The sequence below is a fragment of the Phasianus colchicus genome, chromosome 2 (genome assembly GCF_987193195.1).
Source record: "Phasianus colchicus chromosome 2, bPhaCol1.hap1.1, whole genome shotgun sequence".
NCBI classification, from domain to species: Eukaryota; Metazoa; Chordata; class Aves; order Galliformes; family Phasianidae; genus Phasianus; species Phasianus colchicus.
In genome coordinates this window covers 79,169,530-79,192,220 of record NC_143437.1, presented here as the reverse complement: position 1 = coordinate 79,192,220, position 22,691 = coordinate 79,169,530, and the positions used below count along the sequence as shown (strand labels likewise).

The 22,691-nt window shown below is 42.8% G+C and overlaps 1 protein-coding gene across 4 annotated transcripts in view; it reads right to left on the bottom strand.

The window, feature by feature from the left end:
- PHIP (PHIP subunit of CUL4-Ring ligase complex) overlaps positions 1 to 16,181 on the bottom strand; it is a 107,126-nt gene extending 90,945 nt beyond the window's left edge. For 3 of the 4 annotated variants that reach the window (XM_031610834.2, XM_031610835.2, XM_031610836.2), the window contains exons 1-6: positions 15,884 to 16,180; positions 15,735 to 15,793; positions 15,531 to 15,560; positions 15,375 to 15,434; positions 5,676 to 5,826; positions 5,484 to 5,582 (exon numbers count right to left, since the gene is read on the bottom strand). In XM_031610834.2, coding sequence (XP_031466694.2) covers positions 5,484 to 5,582; positions 5,676 to 5,826; positions 15,375 to 15,434; positions 15,531 to 15,560; positions 15,735 to 15,793; positions 15,884 to 15,929 — 445 coding nt within the window. In that variant the 5' untranslated portion in view covers positions 15,930 to 16,180. Of the gene's footprint in view, positions 1 to 5,483; positions 5,583 to 5,675; positions 5,827 to 15,374; positions 15,435 to 15,530; positions 15,561 to 15,734; positions 15,794 to 15,883 lie in introns of all 4 variants that reach the window. The other variant, XM_090136102.1, reaches the window with a different exon arrangement.
- Positions 16,182 to 22,691: the final 6,510 nt, after the last annotated feature.

Genomic DNA, 22,691 nt, shown 5'->3' with positions numbered 1-22,691 from the left:
GGAGAGGGACTCCAGTCCCTTCATCAACTTCACGCCCCCATGCTGGACTCTTTCCAGTACAACTCTCTCTTATATCCAAACCAAATATAGCACTCCAGTCATGGCCTCCCCAGTGCTGAGTAGTGAGAAAAGACCACCTCTTCTTGATGAAGTAACACTTTGTCTAATGTAGCCAAGAATACTGTAAGCCTTCTTATTTTATATTCTGCTAATATATTATTAGCAGAAAGGACACACTGTTGACTCACATTCAACTTGGTGTCCATCAGGACCCATGGATCCTTTTCTGCCAGGCTGCTTTCCAGCTGGGTAACCCCAGCATGTCCTGGTGCCTGGAATTGGCCTTCCCCAACCCTGCAGGACTTTGCACTTCTCCCTGTTTGTCAGCATGAAAGTTATGACAATTTTGAAAGCTAAGATGTGAACAGAAAATTGGGATATTAAAAACAACCTAGTGAAATTGAACTTCACTTCCTTTTTTGTTTTTGTTTTTGTTTTTAATATAATCTCATTCCTACTGTTATGATTCACTGCTAATAACATAAATCTGAAAACCACACATCTCAGAGTCAAGATAACCTTACTTTGTTTGCCTTGAATCAGAACAATTCAAAATCAAACATAAAGCTGCTGAATGCAAAATGTTAGGGAATTTCAACATAACATGAAGATTGTCACAGGCTTTCTTTTACTCAAAAGGCATGCAGCAGGCACCAACTTGAATGTCTTCGAAGTTTTAGAACGTCTGTAACTCACCCAGTACCCAAAACAAAACGAGCAACAAAAATGGCAAACTGCATAATCAAGATAAACGCTGGTATCTGACAGACATAGCTGTATTAATTACACTGATCTTTTTATTTCCCCCATGGATTTCTTATCTTAGTTTTATCAAAGCAACCAATTTGATCCCCTTATTTATATAGTTTTGCCCTGGAACATGAAATAGGCTTTTAAAGACGAGGGAGAACAATGTGTGCTTTACCCATCAATAAACACAATGTAATTTTTTTTTTTACCAAGTATAAGTTACATTTTAAAAGCATGCACAAAATCACTACAGCTTACATCTTGTTTTCTTCCATTCTGGATTTGTATTTAATTTATGAAAGTTCTATTCCACAAAACAGAAACCAACTTTGTTCCTTTTCCATTCAGACAAAAATTGATTTGGGTTCAAGAAAAAAAGCTGGAAGGACACCTGAAGAACACATTATTTACAACTCCTACCCATAATGAATCGACTTTCATAACTTGAGAAGCTTGTCACACCTCTAATGACCTTACAGCACTTAGGGCTGTTGAAAAACAATAAAGCAACAAGACTGCCTGACTCCTCCTTCTGCTGTCAAAGTTAGCAATGTTAAATGCACCATGAGTTCAGGCTTTCTCCCCCACGCCCCTTCTGTAAAGATGTTAAAAGTCAAGAAGGCAGCTTGAATTGACTTCTACCTTCCTACCGTTTCTCTGTTCAGCTTCTAAACTCCACGCATAAATCTAAATCTTCTGGCTCACAGATAACTGCCAGCCATGGTAAAGCTAGCAATCTGAGCAAGTCAGGACTCGTCCATGGGGAAGTTAAAGTATACTGACTCCCCATAGGAGTGTTTCTGAGAATACAAAGGGTCTACGTACATCTTAAACTTTACATATAAAGTCAATTTGCTCAATGGAATTAGGTGTCAAAACCTTAATAATTCAGAGATGGGAGGTGAGACGCTTGGAAAAGCAACAACAACCCAAAGCTATACAATCCTCAGCACTTCCAACCTGATCCTTGACTTCAATATAACCCCACTTACATTCTGCTATTATTTAGTCATTGATTTTTACTCAAAATATGAGCACCTTAAGACTTCTCTTACTTCTTGTTCTTCTTGCACAAGAAGGTTTCCATTTTAGTATATTTCTCTTTAGACTTGAACAAATAACAAATGTTACTTTGACACAGGTACTTGAAAATGTATCACATTTCTAGTATTAAAAAACTAAAGTTCGTCTTTTGGGTTAGTTTATTTTGGGTTTATTTTTATTATCACAGGAAAATAATACGGTTATACAGCATAGTCCGAAGTTAGCTTTTAAGCCTCAAGTATTTACTACATTTCTGAAAACAAACATCTACACCACTTTTAGAACATCGTGTTCTGTTTTCAGCCCAAACAGCAGGATAACTGAATAGAGAAACTGAGAAAATAAAAAAAATTTCTCAGAACTTTTCTTGAAGTGGACTATTCAGCAAAATCAGGCAGATACATTAATCAGCCAGGGAACACATTCTTCATTAGCAGGGAATGAGCAGCCAGTCTCACTCAGGTCTTCACACATGAATAACCAGCTTCCCTAAGAGCTCTGAACTCAGAACTTCAAGTTTTGGCTCTGTGCTTTTTCAGCAGCTCCTGAAAGTTACTTAAAAAGATTTCCTATTTCTGCTTCTGCATTCATGAAAGTCTTTATGGATCTTTAACAAAACAAAAGAATCATAGAATGGCTTATGTTGGAAGAGACCTTAAAGACTATTGAGTTCCAATTCTCCTTTTTGATTTTAATTAAACACAGAGAGACATTACTCATTACACGAGTTTTGGTTTTCCATTATATTTTTCTAGACATATACTATAGATTTCTGGTGAAGTAAGTACTTGTACAGATGTATTTTAACTGCATATAAAAGTTATCCATAAAGCTGCTATCATAATGTAGAAAAAAAATTAATACTAAAGAATATAATAACGGTATCATGAGTGCATTGGTTCCTAAAGCTAGGAAATGAACAAATACAGCTACATGTTTAGTAATATGTAAATAAAGGAAAAAGCCTCCACAAAACAGACAGACTGCTTTTCCCCTCCCCAGTCATTAGTGGGCTCTCCAACTGAAATATACACAGCCTGGAGAATAAGTTTCCAAACAGCAAATATGTAAAACACAGCCTTCCTAAAGGAATTTACTTCAGAATCATTTCAATTTATGAATTAAGAGTTATTCCAACTCCCAGTTTCACTGAAAGGATTGGACTAGAATAGAATTAATCAAAAGCAAATGCTTTAACACACGGATCTGAATCAAACATTCAAAAAACAGTTGAAAATATGCAGTTACCAACACTTATTTGGATGTTCGGAAAAGGAAATTATTGGTCATGAAAAAAGTGGTGTGTTAAAGTAACTGTAATTTTGCAGATATTCAGTGTTCTGCAAAAGTTTCCATAAAAATAACATTTACTTAGAAAGCCCTACTTTTTCTTCCATAAAATGAGTCTGAGAGTTATTTCTCCTAACAATCAACTTCTGCACATGGCAATTCTACAACTGCCTTTGATACCTAACTGGCAGACCTCGTGCACTGGTCCTGTCCCTTGAAAAAATACACATCATGGATTAAGCTACAAAGTAATGGAGTAAGTACAAAGTAACACAGAGCCTTCTGCTCTAATTTTTTCTTCAAGCATATTTCAGTATATGTATGCCAAATATAGAGAAAGTTAAGACAATCACTACCAAGGAAACCTTCACTTTTAGAAGACAGTGGAAGGACAGCTCTGTCCTCCACACACCTTGCAGGTAAGGCTGCTCACTTAGCCCAAGATTTTCCAACTTTCAGTATTCAAGACAATGCACAGACACTTGAGATGGGAAATATTCAACAACAAGCATTTCTTCCCCCACATCTAGAATACAACATGGAAGCAATTCTTTATAATTAAATACTAAAATTATACCTGTAAATAAAATTTTGTTGAATGGATGTAGGGTTTAAGAGAATTGCCTCAAGCCAACACATTTACTAGCCGAGGATGTTTTAGAAACTTAGCTCTAAATACCCACCAAAGCCATGTTCTTTTAAAGCCTTCAAATAACAAGTCCACTAGAACACCAAATACTTTGCCATCTGACCAAATCAAGGCTGGCAGTGCTCAATCTCAAAAAAATCTTCTTAGCTGTAGCATGTTTCTGCTTCAGCTATAGGACAAAACCATAATCTTCTGGGTGTAATTTTATTAAACGTTATGTGTCTTTGATATTTGATTTTGTGATTCTTCAACATTAGAAATAATATAAATAGCCAAATTGAGCTCTACCCATCCACAGAAACCTAACAGGTTAACAATATCCCAATAACAGAGTTCCAACTTCCAAAAACTGCTACAGCAGTATGCCTGAATAGCACCCAGCTGTGCATTTCTACATTGTCAGTAGCTCTCCCAGTGTATCTTCAGCACTCTGTTTTTGGCAAGTCAGAAACCTCATCTTCACAGCAGCCTATCTTTTAGCAGCAATGTGAAGTATCACAGCATTAACATTGCTTAAGCAACTTCAGGTTGGCCCAGAAACCTGCTGCTACTGCAATATTTACTCCTCAAGGCATCTCAACTCATTCAGTCACCATTAAGTTTCCCAGGTCCTTATATTTCCAAGTTAAGAAAAAAAAAAGTGCCCCTACATCTAAAAGAATTCTGGATTGCACATAAAGTCCTTGCTTTATGATTAAAAAGAAATCTGTATAACATTTCTGCTGCTCATGAAAGCTTCTAGAGAATGCATGTTTGTTCTCCCCCTCCCCCACAAACACACACACACTTAGAGGTCAAATGATGTTTGACTAATCGTGTGCTTAAACAGCTTTCAGGAAAGAAGGTGTAAATTAGCCTGTTCAAGGTATGCCTTTAACTAACTACTGTTCTGTTTTTAGAACTAATTAGATGCTTGATCTACTCTGAAGCCTTGTAAGATTTTTTGAATATGCTTTTCTGCATGTTCAGCTACACACGATTGGAAAAAAAAAAAAAAAAGGCCACTCCCTGACTAAACTAATATTAGAGAAGTACTGGTAGTAATATACATCATGTTTTGACAGCTTTTCTTCACACAAGTAGTTTTAACACGGAACAGAGATCAAAATATCACCTTAAGTAAAGCTTAAAAAAGTAACTAATGATATACCTATTACATATAATATACATTATGCATATGCATGCTTCACAACGTAACACAGCCAACTAAAGCAGAGCTATGAAATTACTGAATGGACCAGAGAGCAGAAATGATCACTCCTACAAGACACTCACAACTTTCCAAAGAAAACATCACCAGTCCGTGTGATTTATTCTTTCTCTCCAACAGGAACAGACTATGCTGTCCTGGTTTTAAGTTGGTCCACTGCACAAATTATTTATCTACTGACAGCATTATTATACCTTAAACAAAATGAGTTTTATTGGTATGTATTCACTATTGAAACATAATTTATTCAACCGTATGCTTCAAAGAGAAAAATATCTAGCTTCAGAGCAGAATTGGCAGAGAACTTCCACATACAAATGTGCAAATATGTCCATTTATGACATCTTATTAACATTCAGTGCAAGGAATATGACACAAACAAGGACAAACAGAATTGGTACTTAGCACTCATTGTTACTACAGTCAGTTACCCTGGGAGTCAGGTTGTACAGTGGCAATGCCTCAATAAAACTGACTTACCTATACTAGGTGGACTGCCATAGTTTACAGGTGACTCCGGAGGCCTCCCGCAATGTAACGCAGCAAGAGCAGACCCCTTCCACACAACGTGTTTGCAACCTGTTTTAGAAGAATTACACAAAGAATGGAGAACAGGATTTTCTCAGGCATGAAATAGCGAGAATTCTCAAAGCTCTCACACAATTTTCATACTTTTGTTTGTACGAAGCAAAGACTGTCTGCCAGCTCCTAATAACGTCTGCACTCCAGGGACGCTCTGGGGGATTTCTTGCTCTAGAAGCGGTCCTAGTCGATGACATATTTGAAGCAAGTGATCAGGTGCCAAGTGTCGGTAGTATTTCACCTATTGCATGAAAAAAGAAGCAAAGCACTGGATAAAGAAAAGCGTAATATTTCTGAAGAATTCCTAAGCTTGGTTTTTGGTTTTTTTTTTCAGATTGTTACACAAATTCATATACTATTATTTTCTTCAGAAGATAAAAACATATAATGACCTTTAAGAACAATAACTCATTCCAGCTGGTCCTAATTAAATTTGCTATTCAAAGTATGCTACTTGTAGAGAGATCTGTTGACATTTATTACTGTGACTTTAAAGCACAGTTGTTCATAGACTAATAAGCTCCTTTATAACAATGAAAAATGTATAAGAACAAATTCAGTATTACACTTAATTATCTGTCTGGTCAATTTCAATTACCATAACACAAGATTAAGAAAAGGACTCTAAGGAATGCAATGTTTACAGAATTACTGAAAGGTTCGAATACACTGAATACGTAACATAGCTCTGTAGAAAACGCACCTGACACAATGGCATTCAACTCACCAAGTTTGTGAGGCATAACTGAAGCTCCACAATTTGCCTTGTTTCCTTTTTTTTTTTTAATAAAGATGTAAAACATCTAAACCAAAACGTTCACTTGAGGAATTCAACTTAAGAACTGTAGTTTAACAGAGGAATACACACACCAGCCACAACCACTTTCTGTCACTGCTCAGAGTTTTCAGCTGCACAGAACCAAAACAAGCTCCTGTTCTCTGCAGCAGATTTCCTTGCCACTTGACTACATCATCAAACCAATATTAACGACGGCCCAGATCATTCTATTGAACTACCATAATTATAGATCAGAAGATCATCCTCTGCAGCACCACCGCAAACATCTTTATGTAAAAGTTTCAAAATACATGACAACAGTAAAACGCTATTAACCACAAAGCTTTCAGCTGGACATTTAAAAACATTTCTTCTTAAGTTACTGCCAGTTTAAAAAATAGAAAAGAATATTTAAAACAGTAAAATGAAGAGGGAGAATGAGAACTCAATCCTCTGCTCTACTATGGGATCTGGCACTCAGTAGTTTGTCCTTCACCCAGCCTGAAGCGTGACTCCGTAGCACTACTTTGCAGAAAAGACTTGCAGTAAAAACTTGTGATGCTGTGTTATTCTACAACTACAGAAGGCCACGACTGACATTTTAGGTAGATGGGTCCTTCTGTACTGCAATTAATAGGAATATACCTGGTTCTTCATCAAACAAGCTCCCGTCTTGCTGACGCGCTGAAGTCGTTTCAGATATTCCAACAATTTCCTAACATACAGACTGCTCGTGTCTGAGGCCCTGGAAGAGCTCTGCTCATACCTGGAATTGCCACCGCCCCGCACTTAGAGTGACGGAGGAAAAACTCTCTCTTCTGTCACTCTTCCCATTACTTACATTTCCCCTGCAGAAGGCCTTGCAAGATGCCTGAGTTTGCCTTACAGTTACATGATTTACAAAATTCACACAGGTTTAAAAAAAAAAAAAAAAAGGAAAAAAAAAAGGCTTTTCTTGAAAAATATTGGAAATTATTTGAGAAGTACTTGAAAGTTACAGCTGATGGTACAGATTAGTTCATTGGAGTAAATTTAATGACATCAGACAGGCACTCGTAAAAGAGACAAAAAATAATCCACAGCGCTCAGAACTTGCTATTCTGATTCATTTTCCTTATCAATAACATGCAAATGAAACTCACTTCTCTTTACCTAGAGAAGGAGGAATCACAGTCAGAATGCACGCTTGAGTGCCCCAGAATATTAGAATAGCTGCAAGGAGCAACAAAGCCAAGCACGGTTCCTGCCATCAGCAGCCCGGATCTATTTCCTTTGCTTTTATTCTCCTTCACTCCTATCAGAAGGAGCACAAACCTAACGAATACAGCCCTTTGTACGAGAGCTCTCTGCAGCCAGACCTCGTGTCTGTGGCATCCAAACTTGTCTCCCGAAGACTAACAATCAGCGATGCTTTTCATCCGACCACCAGCATTAAGCTCCCCGTGCAATGCAGTTGCCATTTTATCCTGCTCAACACCCTTCATTTTTACACATTCTTGCAAGCGCACAAAATCTCAGGCAAATGAAGCAAATCAGCTTTGACACGTTCCAAAACTACAGCTAGCTTGCATCTTGAGTCATATGTCTCATGATTTGTCAGAAGCCATGTGTTCGGTTTTTTTGTTTGTTTGTTTTCTAGCAGAAATAAGGCAGGCTCAACTCCTTGTGCAATTGTTTTGAAATAAGGGAACTCTTAATCGTTAGCAGGTACAATCTTCAAACAAACCTTTTATCCACACTACAGCCTCTTCTTGTCTAAGCCCATTTGTGTGAAAACAGCCAGCAACCACACCAAGCAGCACTGTGGATGCTTCTGGGCAGTATTTCCCTAACAATCCGTTTGCCATCAAGCAACACTTGCACCCAGGCTCATTAACAAAGCAACACAACACCAAGTGAGCCGTGTGCTGAAATAAAACAAATATAATAAGTCTAATGAGTGGCGTGGGCCCATTTAACACTTGCAAGTTCCAGGAAGTTTATCAAAAATTCAGGAACCAAATGCAGTCAACACGTGCCTCTTATTTTCCTATGTAAGAGGAAAGTATATATATTCTACATATACGAGACTGAACATGCACAAGAATTTTATTTTTAAGAAAAAAGCAGAGTAAGCTTCATTTCATTGTAAAATCTGCAAAGGCGAGAATCTCATTTCACTACCAGTGTTATTTACTCACTCCTTTCCCTTTTCTCCTTCTACAAAGAGGCAAATGAAGGGACTTCATTTATTTAAAACACAACATTAAGTTTTCTCCGGGTGAAAACTTCTTTCTTCTCCTTCAGGAAAAATAAAATAATCCTCTTATAACACTATTAACTTGTTAATGTGACGATTAGCATTACGGTAGAAATCAAAAATGAAAAAGTGCTTAAACACAGAAATTCATCTTAGTTCTATGATTTCTCCCTTTCTGGTAAACCATGAAAAGAAGCGAAACCAACACCAAATATTCCTACTGCTCTCAGAGAGAGAAGGGAAACCAAATAAAAAAGACTTTGAAGTCAGATTTAAGTGACAAAAAAGGAAATTAAATCACTTTTTAAAAGGATACTTTACAGCTTTGTCAGAAATAGAAAAGCTCATGACAAGCCAATAGAATGATGGAAAGTCGTCTTAATCTCAAAAGGAGAAAGTGGAAGCAGGGAAAAAGCCACGACAGATGTACAAGTACTTACAATTCATGCAGCTCTAAGCTAAAAGCAGGCTGGACTACAAACACAAATCTTAAAACTTGATGCCGAAATTGTAATGTCAGACAGTAAACAAAAAGCAGGGATATTTTTACTGCCAGCCCCACCTAAAAGAAATTCTAGCTGGTTTCTTTCCTCCTCCTACCAGTATTTCTGCAATATTTAACTCTGAATGCATACAATAGGTTTTCATAAAGAGAATAATGAGCTAACACACTTCCATGATTATTCTGTCATGTTTCTTGAACATTACCGTAACAGGAATCTGAATTTTGTTAGAGCAAAAATTTCAGATCTTAAGTATGACCAATGTTTTCTATGACATTACAAAGCATTACCCTCAGCTTCGCTCCTCACCTCCTACCCCAGCTCCGCTTGTGACAGAAGAACAGCAGGGGAACACACAGCACGCAGCCACTGCCACCGACACTCAAAGCACTGTTACCTTCCAACCAGGCCTAAGTGCTCATATTTTCATTCTGCATGACACTGCAGAATAATTCAGCATCCGAATCACAACGGATGAATCAACAGCATCACGACTTAACTCCTTAGTCAGATGGTACTGCAGAACGCAGCCGTGTGCCGACTCCTTCAGACATCAGCTAAAAGATTACCCCGTTCCGGACTCTGCCCCAAGCACTGCACGTACTGAAATGTTCCCCAAAGTACAGCTGCTTTCCCCCCATGCCAATAGTTAACATGCTTAACAATAAGTTTCATTGTACATCTTTCCAAAGGACACATTTCCACAGCAGGACAATAAAATCTGCCAGTCAGCTACCTTGATCTCAAGATGCGAGTTCAATCTCACCAAAACCAGCATTCAGCCCAGCCTTAACTATTCTGTTATACAGCACATTACCCAAAACAAGCTCCAAATAGAATTACAGTAACTGTTGCATTACATCTGACCATCAATCAAACTGAATAGCCCGTACCACTCACTACTGCCTCAGCACCATAACGTTAGGAATTGCAGGAACGTGCAATTACTTTTCTCCAGATCGCTTTGATCTCTGAGAGGGGCAGCTTGGAAGGAATATGGGATGCAGAGGTAGAAACTGGAGCCTACAAACTCTGAGGAGGGGAGTCAACTCTTAAAAAGGGTAGATAACAGCAGGACGAAGGGAAATGATTTTAAGTTGAGGGAGGGAAGATTTAGGTTGGATGTCAGGGGGAAGTTCTTTACAGAGAGAGTGGTGAGGTGCTGGAACAGCTGCCCAGAGAGGTTGTGGATGCCCCGTCCCTGGAGGTGTTCAAGGCCAGGTTGGATGGGGACCTGGGCAGCCTGGTCTAGCATTAAATGGGGAGGTTGGTGGCCCTGTATGTGGCAGGGGGGTTGGAGATTCATGATCCTTGAGGTCCCTTCCAATCTGGGGCATTCTGTGATTCTGTGGAGAATTCACAATTAGCCCTGAACATTTTTGTTTCTCACACACTTCCCAATTATTTGTGACCTCACAAGATACAGCTCCTCAGTCAGCAACCCCTGCAGAACACATATTATTTTACCACGCACAACCTCTATTGAAATAAACAGACCTTGATGAAAAACCACCCACTCCAAGAAGATACAACCTGTTATTCAACTATTTTGTGCTTTTAATAGGGGAGGTCTGAGCAGATAAAAATCCCCAAGCCTCAGCAGACAAACAGGCTGCTGCAGGTTTGCAGCTCACTGCACAGTAAGTTAGGAACAACTGTAGCAGCATTTTCAGCCTGGTGGATCACTCAGCTGTGTGTGTTACTGTGGGCTTGCATGTAAACTATATGGCCTGTACTCAGCTCATTGCATGTTTTGTTTTGTTTCCTTTTAAAAAATAATAATTCTGAAGTGTGCCTTAAGAAAAAAAAAAAAAAAGGAAATCAAAAAAAAAAAGACTAAGGGAAGGTACACTTAGGAATTTTAACAGCCCTCCTGGGTCCATCTTTCAACACCTCAGCCTCAGTCCAAAGGAACAAGTGCAGAACAGCTCACTTTGCCATGCAGTGGTTTGGTCCTTAGCTGTGGGAGCAAAGTACATGACAGCAATGCCCCTCTTGTGAAGCTAAAAGTCATGAAAGTTTACATATGTCCAATAGCAGCACTGAAAATGAAACCAAAATCCTTGCTAAGGACCACAGTCATCTCACAGGTTTTCATACCATCACTTATATGCCTTCTAGACCACCTTCCCAAATACTAAGACTTTCTTCAAAATACTCTTAATAACTACAACTAGGTGATGGTACAGCTGTTGGATTCAATGCCAGTTTTCTTCTTCTTCCCTTTTTCTCTGAATACCTTCACAGCACAGGATTCCCTAAAGAAATGAATCACTTAGTGCTTGGTTACTTATTAAGAAACCAATTACTAAACAGCAACCATACTGCTGCCTGAAACGCTTTGCTGTGTCACAAACAATGAAGTTCAGTGTCAGTGTACAATGCCAACAGATCCTCTCTTTCTGTTTACGCTAAGGTGCATGAAGTTACATAGAAGGAACACTGAAACAGCCTAAAAATAGTCATTTTCACTTTGAATCACATTTAGCATTTGAGGACAGGGGAAAAGGAAGTGGCAGATGCTAGCAAAACAGTAACAAACATTTCTGAGAACAACACAGCTCGCCGCGCTGCCTACGAAACCCATGGCACTGCCATCCTACTGGGTGTGAGCTCTCTGCCATCTCCCTCCTCAACCATCATCGACACAAATGAAATTGTAACTCAACAGAGGAAAAAAAAATTATCACAGTGTGTGGGTATTTTAAATAAGAACGAGGCCAATGCAGTAGTTCTGATCATACGCACCACGTTTGCACCCTAGAAGACCTAGAACAGCTGTATGGTAGCTTCCAATCATCACAGCACATCCCGAGTCACCTTCAGCCGGCTGAAGTGCCCCGTCCCCAGAAGGAACAGCCCCAGCAGACTCCCAGGCCCTCACCATCTCCCTGATGTTGGTGTCAGGCCCACGCTGCTGAGCGCAGAGCTCAAGCTGAATCATCCCACAAGCATTCTGGTGCTGCTCATTTTTCAGACAGTTCAGCTCCCTTACCCGACTGACCGCACACTTGGATGGGCGCATAAAGGATGCGGCAGAATTGGACGGCTCTCAGCGACAGCACGCAATTAGATCAGCTACACCCACATGGAACTGGAACATGAAAAAACAATTACCCCGGTGTCAAATGATGCACCGTGGCTTGTTTGTGCGTCGAGGCCCTAATAAAAATGTTTCAAAGCCTATAAACAATTTGCTCCCCCAACTCTGCACCAGTGATCTACTGACTCCTCAGTTTTCATCCCCTCTCACGAGAAACCCCCACTCCTTCAAAACTAAAGGAAAAGCAGAGCTTCACTCAATTTTCACAACTGATAGAAGAGAACAAAAAACATCCCTACCTGCAGAGGCCTGCCACCATCCTTCTGTGTCACCTGCAAACAGACTCCTAAGGACACAGCTGTCAGAAAGCCTCTGTCTCAACACAAACAGAAACTGTACTAGCGACAATACACTCAGCTGGCCTCTGAGCAAGAATCAGATGGCTTCATCCCCAAATGCTGACTGCAGGAAAAAAATATAGAACTATTTGAATTGAAAGAAAGCCACTTCAGAATACAAAACATAGCAGAATAGCTTTTCTGAATCCATGTATTTTCTTGCAGCATTACAAGCCTGCAACAGCATTAGCTTGTAAGGAAACAAAGTTTCCTTTTGCTGACCAAAGAGAAAAAATCAAAGTAATTTATAAGGTTAAAATTTTGACAAGTCTAACATCATTTGCATCAATTAAGCTACAGCAATAAAATACTAAAGACGGTGAATTTCAGTCTAATATTAAAAAGTTACATCTAGTGAGATTTCCTAAGTAAATGTTTTCACAAAGGAGACAAAACCAGAAGCATCATCCGTTGAGAAATACACGCTCTGCAAGATCCACATAAATACATCTGTAATAAGTAGCATCAGTTTGCAAATAATAAAACAGGAGCCGGGGCTTAAATCCCATCAGCTGTTGCACGGAGCCTTTATGCCCCTCTAGAGCAAAAGGCTTTACAGCATTACATTCAGTGGTATTTTTGATTCTTAGCTTTCCTCGGACCCCTCTGTAGAGTTCAGTGCGAGTTCAGGGCACCCGAGGGTATCATCAACACATGACAAAGTCTGCTTCCTTCAGAAGTAAGGATCAGCATCTCAAAGGTGGGTATTAAAAAAGAAACAAGTTCAAACTTCAGCTGACGATTCTCAGGTTAGAGACTAACAATCTTTTGTTTAATGAAAACCACTTCTTTGTATCAAATGTAACCAACACCCTGCAAATACGCTTCTGCACCTGAAACGTCAAAAGATACAAAGTTCACACAACTTTGACAAGGGAAGCTACAGCAAACATGAGGAAGGAGAGTACCAAACACAAAGTAACCAACTTCTTTTTCTCTTCTCTCCCAACTCCAAGGTAAGACAGGGCAGAACAGGAAGACTTCCTGATCAACGCTGAACACAAGAAGAAAGCTTTCTTAGGAATAAAAGAGCAGGAAAAGAGAAAGGATCTACTCACTACCATGTTTTCAAACACATGTACTCACACTCAAGGCCAAGTTGTAAGACGTATATCTGACATCCTTACACACTTATTCTGACTAAATTAGGTATTTACCTACATTCCAGCAAACAAAAGATGCTTGGAAAGAAGAGTCTGAATGAACTCCTTTCTCATTAATATTTCTTAGCTCAAGCTTTCAATTTTCTTCCTCGCTTTCTCTGTCCACATATCTCTAACATGCAGATGATATAGAAGAACCCCAAATCCATCCCACACCAAAGCTGCACCTCCAATCTTTGAAAGATGAAACACGTTAAGAGAAAAGCTCAGATCAAGTGTTATCAAATCATGTGTGATTGTTATTTGAAATGGATAACACGTTCTTAAGAAAAATAAATTAATTAAAAAATATTTGTTAATAGTTTGAGAAATCACGCTTAAGTATCAACACTTTAAAATTCCTGGTAGAGTTCCTTTATTATCTTTAATCTCAAGAAAATGGGAAAGTATTACCATTCAGGAACACGTTTTCAACAGGCCAATTGCTATCAATGTTTTGACACCCACGTGTGTTACAAAGCATTGGCAAACCCACTTCATGGTTTAGAAAAAGAAAACCACAGTGCAATAAATGAACTGTTCCAAGTGCAGTCAGCGCCCACGATTCATGTTGTGGCATTCACCTACACGCGTCTAGAACAACACACATGTGAGCAGGGCTTACTGGCCGGGATGGGGACTGTTGTCTTTCCTGTGGTGTGAGCTCAAAGTCGTCCACACCTCAATACTGAGCTCAGAGCCACCGCATGCAGCCTGGAGGGAAGCACTGCTGGGACAGGCAGGGTTCAGCCTTCCAGACACATGCAGGTAGAGAATGAATTAGAACGTGGTACTGAAAACAACACCAGCAACAAGTTGCTAACAGGCACGTGTCAGACACCTTAAGTTCAGTTTCCCAACTAGCACAGCTCACAGTGTGTTAGAAAACAGAGATGGATGGATGGATGGATGGATTCAGGCCCACCACTGCTAGCAAGAACTACACCACTGCAAGCAGTACCTTTGCTACCACAGCCCCTCACCTGTTATGCACAGTAAGAACAAAAAAAGGATTTAAAAAAAACAAAAACAAAAACAAAAACAAAAAAAACACCACAAGCAACCCAACAGCAAAACAACTTGCATCTGCTCTAAGAACCCAGCAGCTCACCACTGCTGCACACGGCAGGCCTTGCACTTCAGAACCCCGGGCACGGCGCACGGAGCGGGCCGGGCCGATCGCCGCCGCTCGGAGCCATTGTGCGTCCGCGCCGTGCCCGCGGGCGCGGGGCGCGCCGCCGCCTGCTGGCGGAACTGCTGGCGGCCCCGGCCGCGCGCACCCCGCTTGGCCCCGCCCCTCGGCGCGCCCCCGTGACGCGCTGCGCCGCGCCGCGCTGCGTGCCCGCACGGCGCCTCCGCGCCTCGCGCAGTGCGGCCGCGCGCTGCGCCCCTCGGCCCCGGCAGAGCAGCGAGGGGAGAGAGGGGCGCGGGGGGATCGGCGAGACAGAAGCAAATAAATGCAGTAATAAAATCATTCAGAGGGGGAGGGAAAAAAAAATAAAATAAAATAAGGAAACAACTTCGGAATTTTTTTTCAAGTTTTTTTTTTTTTTTTTCCTCCCCTCCTTCTTTTTGCGGGAAATTCAATTTTTCTCGGGCAGGCAGCTCAGCGAGGGGAGAAAAATCAAAGGGAGAAGCAGCGAAGCCCCGCACGCAGCGCGCGGCCGCGGCCCGGCGGTGCCTTACCAGGTTCTGGTAGCTGCGCGGGTGCTCCTTGCCCGTCCAGTCCGTGCGCTTGGGCAGCAGCTGCGGGGGGAGCGGAGAGCGTGAGCGGGGCCGGGCCGGGGGCGGGAGGCAGAGGGAGGGGGCGGGGGGGCCGCGGGCGGGGCGGGCCGCGCTTACCTCTTTCTCCGCCACTTCTCGGATCAGGACCTGCGGCAGCAACAAAAGGGGGTCGGGGGGCAGGGAAGGGGGGAACGGAGAGAAAAATTAGGGAGGAGGAAAGAGGGGCGGTGGGCGCGCACCGCCGCCCCCCCCCCATCCTCCTCCCCCTTCCCCGGCCAGGCCCGGCGCCATCCGCCCGCCCGCCCGCCCGCGCGTCCCTACCTGAGCCGCTTGCTGGCAGGGCCCGTCCTCCAGAAAGCGGGCGATGAGGAAGTAGAGCTCTGCGGGGAGAGGGCAGGGTGAGGGCTGCGGCTCCCGGCCCCGCCGCCCGCCCGCCCGCCCTTTCTTTCCCCCTCCCGCCCGGCACTCACCCGCTCGCAGCTCCGCCGTGTGCCTGCCGCCGCCGTCCCCGGACATGGCGAGGGGAAAGCGGGAGGTGCGGGGGGGCCGCGCCTGTCACCGCCGGCTCCGCGGGCAGCGCCTCGGCTCCGGCATTCGCCCCGCGGGCAGCGCGGCGGCGGGAGGAGGAAACAACAACTCGCGGCCGCCCGCAACGCCGCCGCCACCGCCAGCCGCCGCCAGCGCGATCCCTCCGCCCGGAGAAAGAGTCCCTTCCTCCTCCGCTCCGCGCCCCCCGCCTCAGCCCCGCCGCGCGCAGCGCAGCGCAGCGCCCCTCCCCCCGCGTCCCCGGACGCAGCCGCCGCCGCCGCCGCCGCCGCCCGGTCGGGGAAGGAGCGCCGGGGAGGGAGGGCGGGCGGCCCGCGGCTCCCGCCCCGCCGCGCCGACACCGAGGGGAGCGCGTTGACTGGCGGGCCGGTCGGCTCGCGCGGGGAGAAGATGTCGGAGCGGCGGAGGCGGGGCGGGCGGGAAGGCGGCGGGCGGGATGAGGCCGCTTTCTCTGCGCCGAGCGGGCGGGCGGCCGGAGCGCGGAGGGATACGGCGCGCGGCGCTGGGAGGCGGGGCCGCGCGGGCAGCGGGAGCCGGGAAGTGGCCGAGCGGAGTGGCGCAGCGCGGAGCGGAGCGGGCAGGGCGCCCCCGGGCAGCGCGGCCCCGGCGGGGGGCGGGCGGCGCCGCGACCCTCCTCCTCCCCTCTGCCGCCGCTGCCGCCCGCGGGCTCCCCGCGAGGCCTCGGGGCGCGTGAGCGACGCGGCGCTGCGGTTCCTTGTGCTGCTTTTAAGACGAGAGAAAAAGAAATCTTTTTTTTTTTCGCTTTTTTAAATTTTCTTTCTTATTTTTATTTTTATTTTTTCCCCTAATCGTTGCTTTCCTCGCGCAAAAGCGCCGCCAGAGCGATCGTGGCGCCTCGATTCGCCGCTCGGTAAGGTAACTGCCGGCCGTGCCGAGCCGCCGCGGGGCTGCGGGCTGCGGACACGCGTGGGCCAAAGCGGGACGAAAGCGGTGCAAATAAAGCAAGGCCTGGCCGTGGTCACCCTCTATTTGAAAAGGCTAAATAAACACAAGTGGACGGAGATCATAATAAGGTGGGTAAGTCGGGCTGTCGCCAAGCGCAGCCATCCGCGGTGATGGTTTCGCCGGGCCCTGCCTGCCCGCCTGCCTCCGTGCCCGGGGCTGCGGTCCGGCCCCCAGCGGGCTCTGATCGCTGTATCCGGAGCTCCCCTCGTTTCGCGCGTCTCAAAATGTCCGCGTCTCCCCTTCTGTAACAGTCCCCGTTCTGTCTTTGGGCTCCGCTTTAAATAAACGCTTCGGCCGAATCGAAACGGCAAAATTAGATCGTTATTGGGCGTCTAATAAAGGCTGATGAAATGAAGTGACTCGAGTCGTTCTTCGCGCTGTACAACGCGTGTGGTAACGTCTCTCGGAGGTGGCTCTCACAACAAAGGGCTGCGCGAATGCTGCGATTAACGTTTTAATTTCCCCTGATGTTTACATATAGGAGAGCACGCTTATGTACGGCATCAACTGCACGACGAGGAAGAGGGGATTTGTAACAGTTAAAGAGTCTGAAAGCAGACGAAAACTGCCGTGGATATATTGAGCTTCCCCGTCTGCAGCGACTCGTAACTTTCCTTGATGTGCTTCAAAATACAGCCACGGAATCGAAATGTTTTGATGCTAAAATAAAGGTTTTTTCTCTGATTTAATGTTTTAGAGCATCTCCCAAAATGGAATCCCAGTCCCTGACTCAGGCCCGACCAACAGCAGTCCTACAGCCAGCACCTAATGAGAGCTCTCACAAACGCACATCCTGCTTCTCCTTACTGATGAGATCTGATTTTTTTCCTTGCCTATTTGTGGCTTAACATGAAGCCCCGCTGGCCGCAAGAGAAGATGCGGGGTTGTAGCTGTTTGGTGAGATGTGCTGAAGCCGGTTGTAAGCATTCCTGCAGCAGCAATAAATACTGCATTAATTTGGGGGGGATTCATGGGATTTTTATTTTTTTGCCCATTGCAATACAGTCAAGGATGCTTTTGTTATGTGGAGAAAAATACCCCCAGCTCTGATTTTTGTGGTCTCAAGTGCTGTGCTTTCAAATAATTCCCCCTCCTTCGTGTGATCTTGTCACCTTGCATTATCCTTAAGTACAAACGCATCACCGCTGTTTTATCACTGAGATTTAATGTTTTTTAATGAGACGTTTTCACTCTGAAAATTCTCTATTTAAGGGAAAAAAAAAAAAAAAAAAAAAGGAATTATTTTCCTTCTTTGGGTATAATAAACATTTGAGTAAAAAATGAAAATCTCAGATTGTTTTAATCTGGTAATTCGGTTGCTGTAACACTGATAGCACTGCGTATTCTTTTTGCAGATATGAAGAGTCTTACAGCATTTTGTGACTTTCAAATGGGAACGTTCACGTACATTCACTGCAATAATGTTGTTAAAAGAAAGATTACTAGAATTTGCTGCTAATAAAGCTGAGACATAAAACTGAGTCACTTATGAACTGCCCCAAAGGTTTTTACATTTCCTCTACTTGCTGCCGTGGCCTCTTTTCTTCTTTATTTTTTTTAATTTTTTATTCTCATTGTTTTCCCCTTTCTTCAGTAAGTGTAAATATCCAAATACAGACACGTTAAGAGTGAATGTCCTTCAATTACATCTTGCTTGTGGGAAATAAGAATGTTGTATCTTTGATTTCTTCTTGATTTTTATGTAGGGTTTTTTGTTTGTTTGTTTGTTTGTTATTGTTTTTAATTTGTTTTCTTTCCCCACATTAGTTTATCAGTGTAGTTTAATAATGCTGTAACCAGAAAGTGCGCTGCTTGCTGGCTGCGGCTCTCGATGTGAAAGGCTTTCTGTTTCTTGTGAAATCTGGGCTTTTCTTTATAGACAAAGGGAAGTATTTATGGTTTGTAAATCGCCAAGCCGGACAATGTAGCTAAATATTTGAAGCACAATATTGGGGGTTGGGGGTTGAGAACAATGTAAAGCATTAACTGAGCTTCCTTGGTCGAGTTGTTTTGTTTCATTTTCCCCCTTCCCCCCCCCCCCCCCCCCCCCCCAGTGGGAATGATCACCACCAGTTGCTCATCTTTTTTGTGAGTGTTGGTTCTTACTCTTGAAGCCAACCGTTAATTTTTCAAGGGTGAGAAGACAGGGATGTTACTATGGAGCCAGCCAACTTTGTTTTGTTATTGTGTATATTCTCCATTTGAGAAAGAACCGACTGTGCCAAAATACAGTACTACTGCGAGTAAATGCCTTCTGCACTTTTAAATAATAACCTACAATTTAACAAAATAGCTTCACATCAAAATGGTATTAAATACTCGCTTGTTTCTGCCTCATGCCTGAAATGCATCCTTTCCGCATGCTGCACTGGTGACCTGGCTGAGCCCCACTGGAGAGCTCCTTACGGCTGGTGTAGCTGCTATGACCTGCCCATGCCAGGCACCAAATTCCGAGCCACGTGCTTCAATCCTGCACCTTCCTCTACATTTTTCAGTGCACCCTTTGGCACAGTAGATGCCTTCCCACTCAGCCCAAAATGAGCCACTTCTCCTTTTGTTTTCTTCTCATGATGGTGGAAAGCAGCGTAGGATTAGAAATCTATACTACTCAAAGTACCATCATCATTGGCAAATTCATGTTTTATAAAAGTATGCAGAGCAGTTCACCTCTAATATGTTTATTAGTAATCTTCCATAGGTGGAAGAGCTAAAGCCAAGTCACTTATAAAAATGTCACTGTGGTTTTTTTACATGACATTTGTGTATAAAAAATAAACAATAAATTATAAATTATACCATCAAGCTTCTGAAGTTAGATCTATCTGCCATTTGTATTTTGACTAGTAAATGAGTCTGGCTGAAATTCCTTCTCTGCAGCCTGTTGTTACCCAAATACATATAAATTGCAGCAACCACGACATTCTTTCAGTTTCATTATTAAATCTCTGAATGGACTCAAAAAAAGTCCCTTATACGGAGAAACTAAGAATCAGACCTATGCAATTCCTACTGAATAAAAAACTTCTACTATTTTAAGGGTTTTTTTCCTCTTTTTATTTATTTATTTTTTTTTTTTTGAGGTCGTTTAGTTTGTGCCCCTGTATTTTGTAAAAGAGTTTTGATGAAAATTACCGAATCAGTTTGACAGTACAATTTTCTATGCTGAATACACTGCCGAACTATCCACACAATTACAACAAAAAGTCTGAACTGCTGTACTGAACTGTTGGCCCTTGGGCTGCTCTTCACAGAGAATTTAGGATCTTGACAATCTTTGGTTTCATGTCCGTATGACATCTCTAAGGTTTTCTCAGAATTTTAAAGATTATGGTTTGTTTGTTTGTTTTTTAAGTGAGACTTCCAAAAAACAAGTATACGGGGTGTATTTTAGAGGAGGCATACTCAAAAGTGAATGAGGAGGAGGAGAAAGGTGTGTTTACACTGTTGCTTTCTACACTGGCAGTTATTTTCTTAGGTCACTCCTAGAAAACTTTAAAAACCAGTTGCAGTTACTGTACTTTCTGGTGGTATAGCCATGGAACTTCCACAAAGTTAATGCAGTGGACTGTTACAGATAAACATCAATGTAATAACTCAACAGACTCTGCCATGCTGTTATCCGACATACAGTCTGATACACTTGTAATTACAGGAAAGGCTGAAGGAAAATATTTCAGTGCTTGCAGATATACACAGTGCAGTTTAGATAAAACCAGGGGAGGCCGTGAGAAACATCTGCCCAGAGAAGAGTGGAAGATCAATGTTAGTAAAATTTTGTGATGTTACATTTAAAATGATCTGTCAGAAGAAGTGAGTCAGTTATGCTCCTCTTGGGCTCCTAAGACAGGCTAAATTTGATATCTGGTCATAAATCTTTCAAAAAGACTGCTCTATTTATTATGTACTCACCATTGAGAATATGGGATTTTTATTTTTTTTTTCCCTAGAACTTTAACACGAAACTGATGGTACACCTTATGCTGGAATTCTGTGTTGACTCTTTCACCTTATCCCCAAAGAATCACAGTTCAGAGGTATATGAGGAAAGCAGTTAGGATCAAGAAAAAGTATTCTGGGAAATAGACATAAGTACTGAGGAAGCAGAATAAAAAATGTGAAGGAGGTAAGATATAACATGGCATGCCAAATACCTGTGTTACAGAAAAAGCAGGGACTTCTGTAAACTCTGGGACATAGTCAAAGAACCAAAAGAGTCAAATAATTTCAAATAAAAAAATGCAGCTTTGTCCCCATCACAAAACGTAGCCGTCTTGGCTTTACTTTTGCCTCAGAATCACCAGGGCAGAGATTTTAACAGTCTGAAGAGCTGATACTTAGAGGTAGGAACACCCCGTGATAGCAGAATGCAGAAGGAAGGGTCATTAGTCTGATCCACCCCAGCATCACTGCGTTACTGGCACTGAGGCGATGCTTCATTTCTCCCGAGTCTTTCCTTCAAATGTGGTTTGATTTCATTTAGAGCTCTGACGTGTTTTTATTTCTATGTTATAGAAATATCTGCTTTCCCCAAAATAACAGCGATGTAACGTGAGGAGTACCAATATTTGCACTTAGAGTGTAAGACTTCCATGCTGTTAGCATTGAACGGTTTGGTTGGCTGTGCCAACTTGGCATAGTGTGTGTGATCTGTCAGTCATCCCCGAAGCACACATGGCTGAGGTCCTGATCCCCACTTACTGCTACATCTTCTGAGAAAATCCTGGGCCGTGGATCCACATTTCTTAATATTTTCTTCTCTTCTGTGTTCACCTACGTGGGGAAGAATTTGAACTGAACTGGTATTTCCCACACACCCAAGCAGGTAAAAACCAGAGAGCTGCTGTGTGAGGGGCAGGCCGCCATTTTGGTGGGGTCCGTATGGTAAGCGTGCTCTGGAAAAGCTTTTTGCATCAGGTTTGCAAGTAAGACAAGCAGTTCTGTGGCTCCCAAGTGAGAATGGACAGCTTTGGGGACCTGAAAATCCTTTCAGGGATCTACAGGTGATGCTACAGTCTCTGCTATAAGCATTCTCACCCCGCTTGGGGTCAGCGTCCCATGGGCAGGTGCTCTTGAAGTGTGCTCTGCAGCTTTTGCACACTGCTGTTTTTTGCATGTGTGCATTTTATTAAAGCTCAGGCTTCTGAGATGGAATAAAAAAGGAATTGAACTTGATCTTTCAGCATCAAGTTTCACTACTCCTAATTGCTTCTCAGCAGGCCCTTGTAAGAAAAGCACTGAATAATAGTAAAACTCAATCAACTAATGTAAAGAAACAAGATGTTTTATGATGACTAGACCGAGCACTTAAAGAAATACACAGGTATTTCTTTTTAACACAGTTCTAATTTTGGAGTTCATTACTCCAGCCATGATAGAAGTGCATCTATTTAGTCCGTGTATTGCATTTTTGTATATGTGTTTGAAAGTGTCTTCAGAGACAAATGAGTGCATGGGATTCATTGAGCCCCCTGCGTAAATACAAATGGTGTTTGACTCACTCTGTTAAATACTCAAATACCACACTGGCATGGCAGCATTTGAGAGGTTGGGACTCTCCTAAATCCTCACCCAGAATTATCGTCTTTTTTGCTGTTTGCATGCCAGGCAGGTTTGGTCTGACAGAACAGCTGGGTCATGCTTTAAGCTTTATCTGTAAGACATTTATTAGAAGTGAAAGCTGAGGCTTACACAGTTTATTTTCTCCTAGATAAAAAAAAAAACAAAAAACAAAAAAAACACATCAAATTCCCACAAGTTGAGAAATAA